General features: G+C 40.3%; 1 protein-coding gene across 3 annotated transcripts in view; it reads right to left on the minus strand.

Moving 5' to 3' along the window:
* Positions 1-11,815, minus strand: part of PTBP3 (polypyrimidine tract binding protein 3) — a 121,306-nt gene extending 109,491 nt beyond the window's left edge. The window contains exons 1-2 of one of the 3 annotated variants that reach the window (XM_077817790.1): positions 11,685-11,796; positions 4,004-4,037 (exon numbers count right to left, since the gene is read on the minus strand). In XM_077817790.1, coding sequence (XP_077673916.1) covers positions 4,004-4,037; positions 11,685-11,692 — 42 coding nt within the window. In that variant the 5' untranslated portion in view covers positions 11,693-11,796. Of the gene's footprint in view, positions 1-4,003; positions 4,038-11,684 lie in introns of all 3 variants that reach the window. The other 2 variants (XM_077817791.1, XM_077817792.1) reach the window with 2 other exon arrangements.
* Between the last annotated feature and the right edge of the window lie 4,126 nt (positions 11,816-15,941).

Raw genomic sequence — 15,941 nt, forward strand, 5'->3', positions numbered from 1 at the left:
TATATCCACTATTGGAACATTGCTCAGGAAAGCTGAAGTGGTGCACTAAGTTCTGATGGAGTGAGCTGTTTTTCTTGATGGAGGAGACACTTCAGCAAGCTCGTACCAGAATTTGACAGAGTCAGAAGCCCAGCGAGATTTGCCGAGATGACACTGGTTGATCCTTAGCTCTTTCAGCATAAGCCACAAGGTCTGAGGAAAGATCTAAAGGGTCTTGTATGGTCCAAGTAAAACACCAGGGCTCTACGAACATCCAAGATATGGAGGTGCTTCTTTTGCCTTACACAAATGGGGCTTTGGGGGGGAAACACCAGAAAGTTAATGGTTTGGTTTAGAAGAAAGGCTGACACTACTTTAGGAATAAACTTAGGATGTTGCCTAGGGCAGTGCTTCTCAACCAGGGATACGCATATCCAGAGGTCTTCCAAGTGGTACATCAACTCTTCTAGATATTTGCTTAGTTTTATAACAGGCCACATAAAAAGCAGTAGTGAAGTCACTACAAATTAAAATGTCACACAATGACTTATTTATACGGCTTTATATAGTATACACTGAATTGTTTATTTTATAATTGATTTATAATTATATGGTAAAAATGAGAAAGTAAGCAATTTTTCAGTAATAGTGTGCTATGACATGCTATTGTATTTTTGTGTCTGATTTTGTAAGCAAGCAGTTTTTAAGTGAGGAGAAACTTGGGGTATGCAAGACAAATCAGACTCCTGAAAGGGATACAGTCGTCTGGAACGGTTGAGAGCCACTGGCCTAGGGAACACCCTGTCCTTATGAAAGGCCATGAAAGGGTAGGAGAGCCTAAAGTTCTGAAACCCTCCTTGCGTTAGTAATTGCCACCGAAAACATCATCTTGGACCTGGCCAAGAAGTTAACAAAAATTTCTAGAGTAATTTAGTCATATCCTTTGCTCGCAGTTATATGACTCTTATATAGTAAATTTAACACATTTAAGATGTTTTCTATTGTGTTCACTGTTCCTCAAAGTGCTTAAGTGGTAAGTACAAACCATGAATATGAAATAAGCAAGATACAAGACTGTATCTTTCAATTTTGTACAGCAACTAATGCTCTGTAGGTATTACAATATAAGAAACTCTACACAGTCCAGCAAAACTCTGCTTTGTGGTTCTCTGTCTATGTGTAGCTATATTACAGAATCAAGATATATACAATTAATGTGGATAACTGAGACTGCAAGTATTATACATGTACCCAAGGCATGATACTAAAAAAAAAAAGTATCTTTTCATTATTTAAAAATTAAAAGTAAATCATAGCCTATTGTGTTTGGCTTAAAGGCTGAAACACTTATCTATATGGATTCCCTCTACAGCTCCTGAAACTAGGAAGATGTCAAGACCTATAGGCAAGGATTCTATTTGAAGCTCAATCTCAAAAGGATAAAAATGTGGTGATAGTTTCTCTTTATAATGTGCTCTGAATTTATGCTGTGTTCAATGAGCCTGTTGCATCATGGTTATGAATTTTTTTTTTTTTTTTTTACATAAAAAGATGAATTACCCCTCTAGTTTAACCCATCAAATCTGCTTACTAAAAATCAAATTCAGTCTTTTCCTCATGCTTTTACTGGGGGGGAAATACTTTAGAAAGAAGAAAGTCAACTAGAATATACTCCTGAGAAAGAGTCCCCCTTCTGTCCATAGAACATTGATCTCAATGCTCAAGAGCGTTTTCTCCCAAAACTCTAAAGGAGATATTATCTAATTTATTTCCCCACCCACCTATCTAGTTTTTAGTCATGGGATTTCATTCTAGAGCTGATCAACCAGAACGGTACGCACCCTCACCAAACTTAAAAATTTTATCTAATTACCAGATTCCTACCCCACCTCCCTCACTTTTTTGTGTGATCTGATGATATGGTACTGCATGCCCAATCTTGGATCTTTGAAAATCATTGTGCATAAGCCTAAAAATACTTACATGCCAAAATGTCAAGTCCTACGTACACAAACATGACTTTAAACGTTTAGAGTCTGTGAGGCAATCTTAATTTTAATCACAAATCTGTCTACCTATGAATTAGGGCTGCCAAGCAATTAAAAAAATTTATCTCGATTAATCGCGCTGTTAAACAATAATAGAATACCATTTATTTAAATATTTTGGATGTTTTCTACATTTTCAAATATATTGATTTCAATTACAAACACAGGATACAAAGTGTACAGTGCTCACTATATATTTATTTTGATTACAAATATTTGCACCTTTTAAAAACAAAAGAAACAGCATTTTTCAATTCACCTAATACAAGTACTGTAGTACAATCTCTATCATGAAAGTTGAACTTACAAATGTAGAATTATGTACAAAAAAAACTGCATTCAAAAATGAAATGTAAAACTTCAGAGCCTAAAAGCTCACTCAATCCTACTTCAGCCAAATCGCTCAGACAAACAAAGTGTGGTTAAAATTTGCAGAAGATAATTCTGCCCGCTCTCGTTTACAATGTCACCTGAAAGTGAGAACAGGCACTCGCATGGCAACAGTGTAGCCAGCATTGCAAGATATTTACATGCCACATGCGCTGAAGATTCGTATGTCCCTTCATGCTTCAACCACCATTCCAGAGAACATGGGTCCATGCTGATGATGGGTTTTGCTTGATAAAGATCCAAAGCAGAGCAGACTGATACATGCTCATATTCATCATCTGAGTCAGATGCCACCAGCAGAAGGTTGATTTTTTTTTTTTTGGATCATTTGCATTCTGCAGTTTCTGCATCTGAGTGTTACTCTTTTAAGACTTCTGAAAACCATGCTCCACACTTCGTCCCTCAAGATTTTGGAAGGCACTTCAGATTCTTAAACCTTGGACTGAGTGCTGTAGCTCTTTTTAGAAATCTCACATTGGTACCTTCTTTGTGTTTTGTCAATTCTGCTGTGAAAGTGTTCTTAAAATGAACACATGCTGGGTCATCATCCGAGACTGCTATAACATGAAATATATGGCAGAACGCAGGTAAAACAGACATACAATTCTCCCCCAAGGAGTTTAGTCACAAATTTAATTAATGCTTTTTTTTTTTTTCTAAATGAACATCAGCAGCATGGAAGCATGTCTTCTGGAATGGCAGCTGAAAAATGAAGGGGCATACGAATGTTTAGCATATCTATAAATACCCTGCAACGCCAGCTACAAAAGTGCCATGCAAATGCCTGTTCTTACGTTCAGGTGACATTGTAAATAAAAAGCAAACAGCATTATCTCCCTTAAATGTAAACAAACTTGTCTGTCTTCGTGACTGGCTGAACAAGAAGTAAGACTGAGTGGACCTGTAGGCTCTACAGTTTTACACTGTTTTTTTTTTGAGTGCAGTTATGCAACAACAAAAAAACCTACATTTGGAAGTTACAATTTCACGACAAAGAGATTGCACTACAGTACTTGTATGAGGCGAACTGAAAAATACTATTTCTTTTGTTTATCTTTTTACAGTGCAAATATTTGTAATTTGGCATTTTTTAAACATAATTGTAAGACTCCAGTTTCTTAACGCATCATGCACAAAATCTGAATGTAAATTGGGCTTGAGAACTAGAGTCTCAGACTGAAAACATACGTAATGGGCCTTAAACAGAAGCAAAAAAAACCTGACACCAAATGTCCCTGTCCCAGTTTTCTATGTCCTTGGTCCTGAGTGCAGAATACAAGCTATTACTGCTCTTCATAAACAATATCTATTTGTAACACTAAACTCAATTTCCAGTGAATCAACATTTTAAAGTTTGGTAAGAAAAACTCATATGGACTCATAAAGGACAGGAGATTGACTGCTGAACGCTCAGTTTTTTAAAAAATGTTGAAGGCTGAAATAAAGGTACAGGAACATTGCTAAGACATAAATAGCACAATAATACATGATTGATATGAACATCAATATGGTATCAACAAGAAACAGAAGTGCTATAAATAAAGAGGGTAACAAGTGCATATGGAAGGACAGAAAAAGATTCCTACCTTTAAACCGACTGCTATAAGATCTGTAACAACACTGTATGAAAAAAAATGAAGAGAGAAAATGGAAAAAGTTAGAGAGCAAGTTATTGCAAAGGCAGTGATAAATAAGGTTAAAGAAAGAAAGAAAAACATTGTTATAAATTATAAAGGAAAGAATGTGATGAGTTGTGGAATTTTTTTGTTTGTTTTATTTTGTTTTTTTGCAAAGGAAACTGGATAATCTAGTAATGCACAGTATGAAATAAAGCAAAGTTTTAGCTGGTGGGAGCACAGCAAGTGATAGCAATTCCGCTCAGTCACTGTAAAAAGGGCATATACAATTATGTAATTTTTCATTTTGACATAATTCCTCCACACACACCCTCGTAAAAGTAAAAGGAACACTGGACTGTAACATTTATTTCTCCCCTGCCCCTGGAATTACAAGTATGTATCAAGTCTATTTTTGTAGCCCAAATTTCCACTGTTCTTCAAAACTGAGCGTGTATGTATGGATTTTACAGAAGTGAGAAAGTTACATTTTAAAAAATCATTTCCTCCCGCAGATCAGGAAAATGTCATGAAAATATGTCAATCAAGAGGATCTCAATTAAATCTGTCCTTTCCTACCCTCAACTGCTTCACCAGAAACTAAGTTAGGGGTATCAAACTCATTCTGTAGAAAGAATTCAACTTTTTAAACTATGGGGTTGGCAATGCTGAAACTAAGTGGCCAAAAACGTTAAATCAGGCCCACAAAATCACAAAGATTTTAAAAAAAAAGGGGGGGGGGGAGAAGGTTTTTGCTTTCTGTTTTTTCCTAGTATTTGCCTTCTGATTTTGAGTCTTCAGAAATTATGTTTTTAAGATTTTCTCTGCAACCATGAGGGCCAGGAATGAACTTTTATAAATGAAAGCTGAGATTCTCACCTAACCACATGACTCCAGAACCTGAGGCTTTTACGAATACACCAAATGTGGCAAGAGTGGCAATAAAATCATGAGAGTTCACAACACTGGACTGGGGTATAAATTTAGGACTACGTGCTATTCTCAGTCCCACTAATGTCAATGAAAAATTTGCATAAAGTTGGATGGTAGAATATATGACCTTTATATATTAGCTAAAAGTTCAGTTACTATTTCTTCAGTGCTATCTGATATCCAGCTTCACTCAGTGGGGAAAATATGCTTACATTTATGACACCCACTATTCTTGTCTCGTCTTCCCTTTCTATTCTCCTTTCTCCATTTTTCAACCACTTCCCTGACTGTCCCTCTGTTCTTTCTCCTGCATTTCCTTCCCTGCAGCAACTTCCAATTCCCATTCCCAGTGGGAAACACTTCCATACCCTACCCCATACCATCCATTTAACTGAACAGCAATAAAATACAGTACTGATGGATATGTCTACACTACAGCGGCTCAGCAACACCACTGCAGCTTTCCTACTGTAACACTGTAGGGTAAATTTTTTACCCCCTGTGCTATGTAGGTAGGTCAACCTATGTTTTAGATGTAAGCCAGGCCTTAATACTGGTATTAGTACCATCTCTAAGCTTTAGAGTTCTCAACACCTCAATGAAATGAATGAAGGGCAAAGGGCAAACCTCTAAAATTCATTGTTTCAAGCTACTTGGCGTCTCAAGAAGACAATACTCTGAATCATACTCTGTTTATATTTGAGAAGTTTTCTAACGTGGGTCTCTCAATCTCTCTTGTTGAAGCTGTTCCAGTTTGTATAAATAATTATATCATTGAATTGTGCCAGAGAAAGAGACTGACTCTTTAGTTCCATGGGCAGGGCAGACACACCTCAGGTGAGAAATACATGTCCAAATATCAGGGAGAAGAGTGAATTGAACCAAGATCTCCCACATCCTGGGTGGTGCTAAGGGTTTAGAGGGAAACTCTGTCCCAGATCCTTATGAAAAGCAGAAGAACAGCTCTGTATAGCTCTCTCCTGCAGCCTATGGGGAAGAGCTGTATTTCATGACCCGCACAAGACCATCCTGCAAGTGACCACCAACGATATGCACATTTGCCATATAAAGACAACGAAGGGGTTACCAATCAATGATCCCTTAGAAAGGATCCTGCTTTGGGAATAGACCAGAAAGTCCAACAACTTTGCTGCTCCTATCTGAATGTTATACTAGTTTTGGATCATCACTCTTGTGACACATATAAAAAAAATTAGTAATGCTTTGGTTAAATTGTAAGCTCTTAGTGAACACTTTTTTTTTTTTAAATACACTAAAGCTGTGTTCTTTTGATCCAGTTGCTCCTAGAATTTGCTGCTGAGCCATGATGATCTGTGTCCTCCCTAACCGGTTTAAATTCCATTGTGCATGCATCATGTCTTTTAATGAATAAGCATGGCAGAAAGTTGAACTGACTTTAAGTGCTATGACTAAGAAAATTCACCTCAGAGCTGTCAGATCAATGGTTACACCACTGACTTATGGATGAATGTTCATTCACCAGCTTTTGGAACAGAGGTTTGGGGAAAACTGGATTAACAGTAGAAACCAAGGAAAGTGTTCTTTTCCCCTTCATCCTGCTCTCCTGGTTACTATACCACTTCTGTTGAAAATAGTTTTATTTGCATGCTCATTAAAATATATTTTCACATGTTCAAGATTTTAAAAAATAACCATTTTCTTCAGGTGTTGTGAAAAATTAAGCTTGTGGAACACAAGACTAACCAAAACAGAATAATGAACATTTAAGCAAAGTTTTATTAGTTCTCAATGGTTCATGCTCTAAAAACATTTAGATGTGATGTGTGTCAGAGGGGACCTTTCAGAGCGTGGGGAAAGAATCTTGAGGGATATTTCTGCATCTACAGCTACACCTTTTAAGACTGAAAGAGACCATTATGAACATTATATCATACAGAATCAATTTCCTGAGCTATATTTTTCAAATACTCAAGAGTTAAGCTATTAGCTTCTTTCCTCCTCAGTACAAGCTGAAAACTCTAGGAGACTATTCACCTGCAATTAACAAGCTATCCCTTCAAAGTTTTAAATTCCAGTACACTCAATCATGCACCAACAACTGCGTTCAAATGCTTGATCTCTTGTCATGAATTTACGAGAAAAAATTATCAATGTTTCACTTCAGTCACAGACAAAACGACATCAAGGATACAGATATTGTGCAACTGTTGAATCATCCAGAGTACACTGTAAGAAAATTACAAGTACTGTGCTCTAACCATATTTTCATTACACAATTAAATCCAACTCTATCATTTCCTGATGTAATTATGGCATAGATTTGCTTTTAAAAAAAACACACACACAGAAGACCACTATATTATTTTATATGGTTATCATAATTTGTGATCACAGGAGGTGCCTGAGCTACAGCTCAAACGGTGCAAGAGATCGAGGGAGACTGTTGGCAGAGCAATGTGTTAGGGTCCATCCCACACAGGTTCATAACAGCCAGAGTTTGTTAACCTTTAGAGAATGTTCTGTGGCCCATCAGGAGCTGGAATATGGCTGAGGAAATACTGGTGGTGGTTTATTAATTTTTTGTTGTATGCATGTTGTTGCTGGTGTGTTGTTAGTAAGTGACAAACTCCATGTATTAAAAATATTTAAGTTTGTCAAGAACATCCAGAGCTTGGGATAGGTACTCTTTCTACATAGTAGGTCTTGTTTATACATTATTTTTGCACTATTTAAGTATACTGGTTTAGAAGCGCAGTTAAATTGGTGCAAAAAAGTGTTTAAATAAAGCTGAAGTGCATTATAAATCTAAACAAAAGTTGTGGCCTATGAAGCCTTAAGAATTATAGTGAGCAAGAGATTACTGCAGCTTTAAGGCTAAAACATTGTGTGTGGAATTCCTTGTCAGCTGGAAGCAGTTGCAGCTAGAGACTGAACCCAGTAACAAACTGGCTGGATGTATCTTGTAAATGAATACCTAATAACTGTGCTTACTCAATTCATTTTTATTGTTCCAGTATTTCTTGTTCCAGTACTGTTCCAACATTTTTAAATAAGCTCAATTACTTTAGTTGCAACAATTGTTGCAACTAAAGTAACTGAGCTTATTTGAAAATACATATTTTCCTTTTGTTTTTGGTAGACCCAACCCCCTCCCCAAAATCACAATCACAGATGAAGTGATTTATACTTTTCCTTTAATCTTGCTACTGGATCTAAAGTAATTAAAATGCAATTTCCCTTTTACTACATTCCACTGGGACAATGAAAGAGGGAATCTGTTCCTCCTTCTGGTTGTCATGCATTAGAACAATGTTGCAAAGATCAAGTTCCAAACTTCATAGAGGAACACATGAATCCTCCCTGATTTAGTATAATCTGGCATTCTAAGCATTGATTTTAGGTATAAATTAACCTTAGTGTGCCATAAAAATGAAGTTCCTCCTGTATGTATAGTTTGCATAACAGCTTCAATACATAAAATGCAACTTCTTTCTCAACAAACAGTGCTATAAAATATTTTAATCATTTTGAAGATTTATATAATTAAGATTTTCTGTTATGAAATAAGTTCTTAAGAATTTAAGAATAAAACCAGGTTAAACTGAATCCAATCGTAAATTTTAAGTTATTATGCCTTTCTTGAAGGCTTAGGTTTTCAAAAGTGACTACCAATTTTGGCGTTTCAATCTGAGAAACCCACAAGGAGCCCAATTTTCAGAGTGCTTGTAGGTGCCCACTAAATATAAAACTTCCTTCAAGTCTCAAATGGGCACCAAAAACTGGAAACAAAGTCATCTCAGTTTTGAACATCTAAGATCCTTTACCAAAGACAAATAAGGTTGTCAAAAGCAGGAATTGGATGTGCAAAAAAAAGTAATTCACCTTTAACTAACCCAGCTGTACTTAGCTACTGAAACTATGTTGTGCGTCACATACTATTCTAAAGGCTGTAATAAAAGACTATCATCTGCAAAACAAAATCTGTCCACTTTATTAGAGGCTTCACATACAGTTACATAAATACAATTAAAACTTATTCAAACCTATACAATTTGTATACTGTTCACTATTTATACACAGAAAAGGATGCTGTTCAACTTGAAATCTAGTCACTTAAAAATTGAATTGAAAGTATTTTCAGGTATTATACATCTGCCACCTAGTACCACTTCCATTCCCCCATCCTGCTTCCTGTTGCAGCCTTAAAATCTACATTAACAGGAAGAAATGATTAAATAGAGAAAGAAACTAACTATACAAAGTGGAAAAGACAGAAAATGCCTAGACCTAGTTGGGAACCCAGAATTTTTGTTTAATATGAAATTCTGTGATGGAGGGACAGGGGGAGGAGCGGGAATCTGTTTTGGAACAGAACCAAAAAAACCCCCACAATCTTAAGTTTCCTTTTAAAACAAAATCCATTAGAAAAAAAATCATTCTGATCAGAACAAAATATTTGTTTTACTTTTAAAAATTTTTATAATATTAGAGATTATAAATTTGTTTCAATTTTTAAAATTTGTTTTTTCAAAAAAGAAAATCATAACTTCCGTACCAATAAGGTCAAAACCTTCAGTTCCATTTAACAATATGTTGTCAAAACCCACACATTCTGCAAAATATGTAGCTTTAGATGAATCAGCATTTCCAAAAGAACATTATGTTGGAAGACTGCCAACTTTATTATTAATATTTATGTAGCACTAGAAGACTATGATCAATTTGGGCTTCACTGTGTTAGGTGCTGTACAAATATAGAATTTCCATAATTTGTTTCAGTATTCTTAGGTGTTACCTGTAAGTACTCTAAGTAAAAAAAAAAAATAAAATAAATAAATCAATCAGATGTGATTTTAAATTAACAGAGGAATGGGACTGGCTTTGAAGTATCACCATGTACTAAAAGTCAGACGTCCACAGCACTTTTCCTCCTACTGTTGTTACAACATATATATGATTACGGAAACTCAGCGTAATCATACAAAATATTTCTCTAGTTTGTCATCATATTTTCTTTTTTGTTTAAAAACCAATATTGTCAAGGAAACTCACAAGTAATTTTAATTTTATTTTTTAAATCAACTCGGTTTTGAATTAATAGCCTCCCCCTTAAAATTTGTTGTAAAAGTGTACAGATTAATATTCCAATTCTGTAAACATATATGCATGTGCTTAACTAGACAGGTGAGTAGTCCAACTGAAGTCAAAAGGACTACTCACTGCATAAAGTGTTAAGTGTTTGCAGGAGCAAGGCCTTAAAGTTATCTTATAAAATGGTATTTAAAGTATATAACTAAAGATATAAATTGCTGTCTAACCTTATGTAATAATATGGTGAAGCAGTTATGCTTCATTCAAACACAGAACTCTGTTTCCACATCAATACTCCTATTGTGCTCCAGTAATATAGTGATTGTAGTTCAACATAGCAGAACCCAGAAGTTTCATACTTCATACAAAAAACATAGCTAACATGAAGGTATGGACTTAAATCGCAGCTTGAATTACAGTCTTCAAAAATCTTATTAAATTGTCACTTTACAATTCAGAATTGTGAATTCAGAACAGCATGTGTCTGTTTAATTATGTTTACCCTAAAGTGGCAAGAAGGTACTTAGAGATGTATCTCTGTGATACCCCTAGCAAGAGTCCAGGTTAATTGTTGAGAACATATAAAACATTCATATAATCTACCATGAAACCTTATTTGACATTATATGAAGTCACTCCGCTCACCACTGCAAAACAGGAGTAACTATGTTCAAGTCAATGGAAGTAACACCAGCATAAAATCAAGACTTTGGCTTTGACAGATTTAGGTATCCCCAACCGTTGTTTACATCAATATAACGCGCAGTCTCCTCCAACAGAGGAAACTCGACAACACAAACAGTCCCCTACAAATCAGAGTATTGCTGTAGTATATCCAACCCTTTCACCTAAGGCCAGGCAGGGACGCTGCCCGACCCAAGTACTCCGTGAAACGATCATGTGCTCCGACCACAACCCGCAGCCTGGGAGGCTCCGCTCCTTGATGTTAGCAGGTCCGCACACCGCCCCTCCCTCCCAGCAGCCGGTTGAGCCTGTCCCTGGCTTCCCCAGCACGGCCCACGCTGCCTTCCAGTCCGCCTTGTTTTTCGCCCCTCTGCTGACCGAGGGGGACCAACAACCAAACCGCGCCAGAGCTTCCCGGGCGCGGCTCCGGCACAGCACTGCCCCTTGCCGACGACAGCCGCCGCAGCTCCCGCTGCAAACCGAAACCTCCCCCCGCCGCCGCCCCGGACCCCCAGCCCGGGGCAGGAGGGGCCGCGGCGGCCGGCTGACACGGCCGCGCACCAGCGTTATCTAAGAGGGAGGCACCGGGGCGAGCGGCCGCTCCGGCAGGGGCCTCGCGGCTCACAGCAGCGTCGCCCGCGCCCCGGCCCCGCACCAAGTTTGAGCCTCGCCCGCTGTCAGCAAACAGAGAAGTTGAACCCCCCCTCCCCCCTCCCGCGCCCCGCTCGAGGGCCTTGGTCGCGCCCCCCCCCTCGCCGGACCCTCCTCAGACAGCGGGAGCGGCCCCACCGGCCCGAGGGAGGCGAGTCACCTCAGACACGGGATCAGCCCCGCCCCTACGGGGAACCCTCCGCTACCCGGCCACATCCCCCCCAGCTCCACGGGCAGAAAGCGGCCGCCAGGACCGGGTGGGCGCAGGGAGGAGCGGGGCGCGCCCCCGGGGGCCCAGGCGCGTACTCACCCATCCATGGCACAGACAGGAAGAAGCGGCGAGGGACCGGGGGGGGGGAGAGAGCGGCGCGGCGGCGGGTGCCACAGGAGGGGAACGCGAGAAGGATGGGAGAGGAGCCGGGGTAGGGAGGGACGGAGTGAGCGCTGAAGGCGGGGCTGCCCCTTCCGCGCATGCGCCGCGGTGAGACAGGGGGAGCCCCCCTCCCCTCCGCAGACGACACACCCAGGCCCAGCCTCACGGCGAGGTAGCGCGCGCGTCGGGACCAAGCGCCTGACGTCGCCGGCGCAAGGCGGGCGCCCAGGCGCGCGCCTGCCTCGCCCCGCCCCGCCGTTCCGAGCGGGGCCGTTCAGCGCGCGCCACACACACACACACTCTGGTAACCCTCCGCGTAAGTGTGCGCCAAGCCGCCCCCTCCTTGCCCTTCCCCCGCCCCCAGGCTCCTCGCGCGGGGCGCGCTCCCGGTGGCTGGGGCGCGCTCTGCTCCCGTCGCGGACGGCGGCTCGTTTCTGTCCCGGGCTGGCGCGTAGCCGACCCGGGCCTGAGGAACAGCCTCATGCAGAGCGAGGGGCCGGGCACCTGGCCCGGGAAAGAGGATGTGAGACACCCCCCCTCCGTGTGGGGTCGCGGGGCCCTGGAGACGGGCTGGGGGGGGGCTAGGGCTGGGGGTGTCACCGCCTGGCTGCCAGGCCCCTGTGGAGAAATCGAAATCTCCCGCCCATTTTACTTTACTTACACAGGCCACCTTTTGGTGGCGCCCCCTGAGCTCCAGGCCTGCAATTGCCCCCCCCCCCCCCCCAGCCCGGTCTGTAGCTCTCTGGGGCATCATGCACCCAACTCCGCCCTGGGCCAGGCAGGGTGATTCCCCTGCGTTTCAGGGGCAGAGAGACGGCGGGGGGGGTCCTCACCCCGCTCAGGACCGGGCTCTGCCTTTGTTGCTCGCAGAGGTGCCCTGGCGGTGAAGCTGCCACCTGTTCTGCGATGCATGCCTGAGCCCTTGTGCCGTGCCTGCATCAGATTCAGATGAGCCGGGGGGGGAGGTTTCTCTGCCTCCTTGGGTATGGCCAGGTGTGTTACTGGCCCCACCGTTGTCATGGATCGCACTGTGGGTTGGCTCAAGTGAAAAGTTTATAAATAAGAAAAGTAACAAAATACCAGCGTGAACTGTAGCTGTATAAAGGTGTATTTCAGTGCTTCCTTCTGTCTCATATGCACTCCTCTGAAGAATCATAGACAACAATCCCTTACACCTATGAGAATCCTACTGCATCACTGCTCTGGGCAAAGAGCTGTCCATGTGGATTCAGCTGCAGATTGGGGGTCTCAGAATATAAGTTCTTGGCATAAAGGACAGTGGCCCCATCTGTATTTGTACAACATGTAGCGTAGTGGTACCCCAACCCTGATTGACTCATCTGGGAGCTACCACAGTACAAATAATAACGGTGGCTGTTGCAGAGGACTATACCACATGCTGACTCAAAGGGTGATGGGACCTTCTCAAGAGCAAGCCTTTTAAAGTCAGTCTGCATTCACAAACTTGTGTTGAGTTAAGGTCTCACATGAAAAACATGTGAAAATCTGTGGTTTCAGATGGTTTCCACCCTAGACCAGGTTATGGTTAGATGCTTCAGAATGAAAGCAAAATTGAGGGTGAGTAAAGCATACAATGGAACAAAAAGACATTAGGTTGAATCCCATGCAAACCAAAACCAACAAGCTTCCCAGTACTCTGATCTCACCCTGCTGTCTAGACTCTAAATAGAAGACATGATAACGTTTTTACTGTAGGAAGATTAAAATGAGCTGAGATCAGAATTACAAATACTTCCTGTAAGTTCAGGTTTTTTTTAATTCATGTATTCTAAAGTAGTTGGAAGTGAAATGACAGCAGGTTCGTGCAGATCAGAGAAAAATATGGGTTTAAAATATGAGGGTCACCCTTCAAAATGAAGAAGACAGGTGAGGGCTCAATTTGTAAGATTAATTTTATGTTGTTCCCCCCAAATACAGAAGCAAAACAAACTTACCTGATCAAAAAGCCACATTATGGGCCATTGAAGTAGAATCCACAGATACTTGGCAGAAAACATGAATTTGAAAGTGCATCTCCTCCTGAACCTTAATCAGGTCCTCTCACTCAAAATTTGTGATAATGAAAACACCAGCACTAGAGAGAGGAAGATATTAATAACTCATTTCAGAGTCCTTAAAAAAAGTCTTTTCCTTAGAGGTTATGCTAAGAAAAAAGCCCCACTGTTTTTAGGGCAGAATACAGATGTTTCTTATTACAAGCTAAATTTGAAGCCTGATTTTAACATACTGTGGAGGATATTCTTATAATTGGTAGAAAAATAGAAGATGGTCAGTCTCATCAACAATATTCTAGACTTCACTACCATACAAAAATCCTAAATTCACTTCCATTCGCTGTTGGTACCCAAGGCCAGTAGAGATTTGGAACAAACATTAATTACCTTGTTTTATTGCTGCAATGGAAGAGGAAAGCAAACTTATTGTGATAGGTCTTGTGACCCTGCCTATTACATTGGTGGAGAATAGTAGAAAGAAGACACAGTTTAGGAGAAGGCTCTCTCAGGGTTAGAAGAATTAAAAGAGAGAAGAGGGAAGGTATTTTTATTTTCCCTCTCTCCTTAATTTTGATAGGAAGCAAACTTGTGCTTTTAGAGTAGATTTCCCAATCTCTATGCCATGTTTTCATTGTTTCACTTTCAGTAGCTATTATCTTCTCTATTTTCTCTCTTTCTCTGGTTGGTTGCCTCTTTTGACCTTTGTCTGCCCTTCCAACTCCAACAAGGCAAATTCTGTAGAAGGCAACAAGGCATTTCTGTAGAAGTTGGGTGACATGTTAATCCCTGGTGTAACTCCTTTGAGGTCAGTGAGGTATAAATTTTATATATATATATATAGTATTCCACTCAACTCCTTTAGAAAGTTATTGGAAGTTTATATGGTTGTTTAAAAGTGGTATATGGTATATACTTAAATGGGGCTTCCAGGAAGCCCAAAGGTCTTCGTGCACAGATCTAATTACATGATCATGTGTTTTATAATTAGCCTATTCAACAAGCAAAGGATGGTTAAACAATCATGATTAGTCAACATGCTCTGTTATAGACAAACTATTGTTTCCTTGTTTCAGAAGTCCAATATTTTCTTTGTAATTTAGTTATGAGAAAGGAGAAGTTTACAGTAAAGGACTTTTGTTTAGCTTACTTACATTGTTTAAATGAACAATTCAAATATTCTCATGAGATATATAGTCCATATGCTAGTAGTCTATACACTAATATACTCCTTTACACTATAAATATCTGTCCTATCTTATTTTGCTTTTGATCCCGCCATATTTACCTGCCACACATAGGGATAAGGTCATTAAAGAACCTGTAGCAGTTGTGTTATCACAAAGTTCTTTCCAGTTTCTCATCACCATAAAGCTGTCCTCTTTTCCTAAGCAAACAGTTGTCATGTTATGTTGCAGACTGTATGGATATTAAATTTTTTTTAAAAGAATAATCTAGCATTGTTCTGATTAAAGTCTGTATGGATCATCCATAATGTTTGGGATTTTTAAAATCTGTTCTTCAACAATTTCAAGATACACATTTTAGGAGATCAGTTGTGTATTTGTTTGATATGTAATTAATATGTTCTTTTCAAGTCAAATTGTAGTCACAAATAATTCCCAAGAAAATAACATTCTGTGTAGATTTAGAAAGGCAACAGAGTCCACTGGTTGCATATAGAGCTGGGACTCAGGAATCCTCGTATTCCTAATCTGGCTGTTTTAATTGACTCAAAGTGGCCTTGTAGAAATGACTAATATCTCTAGGGTGTTGCAATGCTTAATGTTGCAACACCTAACTTTTAGGCACCTAGAAAATGACAGGAACAACACTGTGATCCACAAAGCTTGAGTTGGGAATCCCCTCTCCTGGAGTCCAGTGGTGTAGGCGCCTAAGTTGTTTCTTATGAGAAGTAATTAGGCTCCTGCCTCACTGCACAAAATGGCCAGAGGATTATCTTATTGTATAACTTTTAGCCCACTGGTTAAAGCACTCATCTGGGTTGTGGGAGACCCAGGTTCAACCGACCCATCAGGCCGAGAAAGGATTTGAACAGGGATCTCCAGGAGAGAGCTTTAACCACTGAGCTACAGGGTCATCTGCTCTAGGGATCCCTCAATTTCTCCTGTTGAAGCTTCTCCACTGTGTATAAATACTTAAAAGAGTCACTGGGCTAGAG

The sequence above is a fragment of the Eretmochelys imbricata genome, chromosome 5 (genome assembly GCF_965152235.1).
Source record: "Eretmochelys imbricata isolate rEreImb1 chromosome 5, rEreImb1.hap1, whole genome shotgun sequence".
NCBI classification, from domain to species: domain Eukaryota; kingdom Metazoa; phylum Chordata; order Testudines; family Cheloniidae; genus Eretmochelys; species Eretmochelys imbricata.